The sequence below is a fragment of the Pipistrellus hanaki genome (assembly GCF_964339955.1).
Source record: "Pipistrellus hanaki genome assembly, chromosome: 19".
NCBI lineage: Eukaryota > Metazoa > Chordata > Mammalia > Chiroptera > Vespertilionidae > Pipistrellus > Pipistrellus hanaki.
In genome coordinates, this window is record NC_140521.1 from 14,491,368 (window position 1) to 14,496,166 (window position 4,799).

At 44.1% G+C, this 4,799-nt stretch overlaps 1 protein-coding gene across 1 annotated transcript; it reads left to right on the forward strand.

Annotated features, from left to right (window-relative positions):
* Positions 1-242: 242 nt before the first annotated feature.
* On the forward strand, positions 243-608 carry LOC311613993 (large ribosomal subunit protein eL31-like; the record flags this gene model as incomplete). The annotated part of the gene is made up of 1 exon (XM_084868476.1): positions 243-608. The coding sequence occupies one exon, from the start codon at positions 243-245 to the stop codon at positions 606-608; it is 366 nt and encodes a 121-aa protein (XP_084724602.1).
* Between the last annotated feature and the right edge of the window lie 4,191 nt (positions 609-4,799).

The following is a 4,799-nucleotide window of genomic DNA, read 5'->3' on the forward strand; positions in this document are numbered from 1 at the left end:
CTTGGTAGGAATAGAAGGAAGTTATGAGAAGGCTGATTTTTATTTTTATTTTTTATTTTTTTATTTTTTACCACTAGGGCTGTAACAATTAAATGGGTTATTGCTAGATTCTTCCAGATTTCATGATTTCATAATTTCATGACTACATGACTCTCCAGTGACCACATTTTCCAGACTGAATTTGGGCCATATTTTTGCCAAGTAAAACCCTGATAGCTCCCTTTTCAACCTGGAGCTGCAGAATGGCTCCCAAAAAGAAGAGTGGTGAGAAAAAGAAGGTCTGTTCAACCACCAATGAGCTAGCAAAGAGAGAATACACAATCAGCATTCACAAGCAGATCCATGGAGTGGCTTTCAGAAAGCATGCTCCTCAGACACTCAAAGAGATGCGGAAATTTGCCGTGAAGGAGATGGAAACTCCAGATGTGTGCATGGCCACTAGGCCCAACAAAGCTGTCCAGGCCAAAAGAAGAAGAAATGTCTCATACGATATCTGTGTGAGGGTTTTCAGAAAACGTAATGAGGAAAAAGATTCACCAAACAAGCTTTATATGTTGGTCACCTACACATATGTCACCACTTTTAAAAAAATATCTACAAACAGATAATGTGGATGAGAACTAAGCACCAATGGTCAAATAAAGTTATAAAACTGCAAAGTTCTAATACTGCTAGAGTTCTCTGAGGAGTTGACTGGATATCTGTCCCCCTCAGACTAGGGGTCACTTTTAAGACCCTGGTATGGTTATTTACTACTGTATAACAAATTATCCCCAAATTAAGCAAAAACAACAATTATAATCTGTTGTGGTTTCTGTGGGTCAGGAATTAAGGAATGGCTTGATTGGGTGATTCTTGACTGGGTCTCTTAAATGGTTGTAATCAGATGGTAGGTGAGACTGAAACAGTGGATGGAGAGCTGGGGGCTGGCTGGGAATCTCTGTGCACACTCTCAAGGCCTCTCTATGTGGTCCTTCTATTTAGGCTAGTTGTGCTTCCTCACAGCATGGTGGTCTCAGGGCAATCAGGCCACTTGCCTGGTGGCTCAGTGCTTTAGTGCATTGTTCCAGTTCACAAGGTTCAAGCTTCATCCTTGCTTATGGTTTAACCTCTGAAGTCACGCAGTGTCACTTCCTTGACATTTTATTGGTTACAAATGAAGCACAGGCACACCGAGATCCAAAGGAAGGAGTATTAGACGCCACCATTTAGTGGGACCGTGACAAGGTTCCAAAAGAACAAATGGGATAAAAGTGATTGACGCATCCATCTTTGGAAAACACAGTCCTCCACAAGCCCTTTCACAAAGTGTCAGACCTGAGGAATGAATGTTCCCCACTAGAGTCTGTAAGAGAGTCCCGATCCTAAAATGTTGTATGTAGTTCTGAGCACCCATTTTAATCAGGGTGCATGGAAGAACGGGAAATCTCATCCCCTGAAGAATGACCATGGGAACTAGCTTTCTTTTTTCCTGATAAGAGATGTAAGAGGAGGTGTGGTCACTATCTTAGCACATTTGAAGGACTGTCAGGTAGGAGAGGGTGCAGGCTTAGTCCGGGTTGCTTCAGAAAAGTAGATAACTACAAGGTTTTTCAAGGCCCCTGAGTATCCCAAAGAAGAAACTCAGAGGGTTCCTTGGCTGATACCTCTGCTATATACATTCTACATCCAATTTCCTCTGAAAATGTGCCTTTGGATTAAAAACTAACAATGGGAGGTGGGAAAAGGAGGACATCTGGGATACCTTCAACAATACATTTTAAAAATTCAAAAAGTTTTCAAATCATTAGACTTGATCAAGTAATATTCCCCAGACATATCATGAAAAACAGTTTGACTGAAATAATTAAGAGCACAGGTTAAAGAGTAGGGCTGCCTGGGTTCAAGTCCTGGCTCTGTTACTTACTTGTCATGTAAGTAACAGAGCATCTTAAGCTCTTTGCACCTTAGTTTCCTCATCTGTCAAATAGGAGTACCAATCAGATGGGGTGATTGTAAGGCCAAAATAAGTTTTTCTTTAAATATTTAAGTGTAATGCTTAGAGTAGTGCCTATCATATATTAAGTACCACCTAAGTAGTTATTAATAAAAAAGTGTGAGAAGTGTTCAGGAGTTTGCAGTGGAGAGTAGTTAACAGGCACGGAGTCACTGCATGGTCCTGAGCAGAGTCTGTAAGTCAGCTATTTTGCTAAAGGGATTGCTCATGGGGTGGTTCATAGCACACTCTTCCAAAAGTCATTTTAAAGAGCCAAGAAAGGAATCTGAGGCCACCCATCTGCTGGGTGGTTTCTGATGGTCTAGACCCTAGGTCAGCAAAACTTTTCTGCAAAGGGCTGAATAGTAAATATTTTAGGGTGTTGTAGGTCCTATGATCTTGGTGTGCCACGGTAGCATGAAGCCAGTCATGGACCGTACATACATGAATTACATGAATGGCTGGGCTGACTTTGGCTCACGATCCTTATCTATAGTTGGCCGACTCTAGTTTAGATCATGTGCCAAGCTTGAGGAAGCTGCAAATAAAGTAGTTTTTGATGGGGCTGAAGAGCAACAGGAGTTGGAGGAGAAGATACGGCAGAATAGTGGCATTACAGTGCCACCTCTCTTCTTCGGGCAAACTCACTGTGAGTTTAAACCCGTCCTCTCTGTGTGTCTAGAACACTTGGCACCACGCATTCAGAGACACAGAGTGCGGCCATATTGGGAATGAGAGTTTCCAGCTCATTCATTCTCTTCGCTTTGTGTTTTGTTATTGTATTGCAAGGTCTTTGGAAACAGAGCCCAGGCTTTTATTTTTCTGCAAACCAGCTCTACACGGCAGAACAATGCTGTCCATCCCTTGCTGACTGTCTTTATTTCCTCACCTGCAAGAGGCTCTCCCCAGGCCCAGATGGAAACCTACAAGCTCAGGAGGGACTAATTCAGCGAGACTCTTCCAAGGGAAGTTCGGTCCCGGTGGGAAGTGATTGCACACGGATGGAATTTGTGCACACGGGATGGAAAGATGATCTTTGCCTTTTGGCCGTGTCACAGTAATAAGTGGGAGACCGATTATTTCTAAGAGCAGCAGTTCTTCCCGGCACTGATAAGAATGGAATGCGGGCTACCACGGAGATTCAGGTCACTAATTAGTCCCAGAAGCCTCCATGCCTCGAATCACTGCTGTAATAATTATGCATTAAATGAGAATGTTTGCAGAGGCCCGGGGCCAGCTGTGCTGCGGATCCTGGTGACGGCATAGGGAGATCAAGGCGCGGCCTGCCCACGGGTGCAACCCAAGGCCCGAGTGTGCAATGACCCTGCCTGGTCTCTGACCCAGCTGTGCGCAGCCTCCTCCTGCCAGGGAGCTTGTCATTGGCGCTGAGTGGACAAAAGGAAGAAGACCATGACTGCCCCTCAGTTCACCCCTCTGAGCCCGATGCAGTCATGCTCAGCTGAGAAAAGACTCAAAACAATCATTTGGACATTTTATTTCCACAAGTAATGCATACAAGATACTTCCAGGTGTTGCTAACATGGAGATAACAGTCTGGTCTCTTTGTCTGACTTTCAGTTTTTATTTCAACTTTTTAGATTTGGGGAGACCTGGCTGTAGCTATGGTTGAACTATTTTACCTACTTTTCTTCTTTTTCTTCCTCCTCCTCCTCCTCCTCCTCTTCTTCCTCATCCTCCTCCTTCTCCTTCTCCTTCTCATCCTCCTCGTCTTCCCTTCTTGTGTTCTCCATGAGCATGAAACCAAAACATGCTAGATACTCAGTTGTAAAATAAACAGATGATAAATAGCAGTCCCTGTGACTGTTGGGTTATAATTCCATCGAGGGCTTGGGTTGAAGTCATAAACCACAAGAAGTGAAGCGTGGCCCATAAATAGCCTTCAAGATGGAATTACAGCTCCATAACTCAACGTGGACCTTTGAAAAAATAATCCTTCAACCCAGCCTTCATTCCAAGAAAGAGCCCTGACTGTAGTAACATCTTCTGATCGGTTCATCAGTAAACAAATAATTCCTTCTGTATTGAGGTGACATTTATTAGTGCCCGGGTGAGTGCCCTCGCTGTACTCGCGGAGGTTATTACTGAAACCAGGCAGCCGTGCCCCAAACAGAGCCAGCAAAACAGAACCTGGAAGCCTGTTTCACCACACTGAACATCAAGGAGCAGGAGGTGAGGAGACAGCTGGGGGTGAGAGGAAGAGATGTTGATTCCTGAAAAGATGGGGGCAAGAGTCTCTTGCCTTTCTTGTTCTTCTTCTTCTTCTTCTTCTTCTTCTTCTTCTTCTTCTTCTTCTTCTTCTTCTTCTTCTTCTTCTTCTTCTTCTTCTTCTTCTCCTCCTCCTCCTCCTCCTCCTCCTCCTCCTCCTCCTCCTCCTTCTTCTTCTTTAATTATATTTTATTGATTTTTTACAGAGAGAGAGAGGATAGAGAGTTAGAAACATCTATGAGAGAGAATCATCAATCAGCCGCCTCTTGCACACCCCCTACTGGGGATGTGCCCGAAACAAAGGTACATGTCCTTGACCGGAATCGAACCTGGGACCTTTCAGTCTGCAGGCCAATGCTCTATCCACTGAGCCAAACTGGTTTTGGCTATTGCCTTTCTTTTCACACCTCTCAGCTCCCATCTTTTTATTTGTGGGATACCAGGTAGTGGCTGAGTTGGAGTTTTGTGGGAAGTAATCGGTTGCCATGAATTCCATCCCTGCTAAAGATGAGCTTGCTGTTTTCCCAACCGATTCTGCTTGATCTCATGATCATGAAAGCCAGCTGATCTCATACAACCCAAGAGGTATGACAGACTT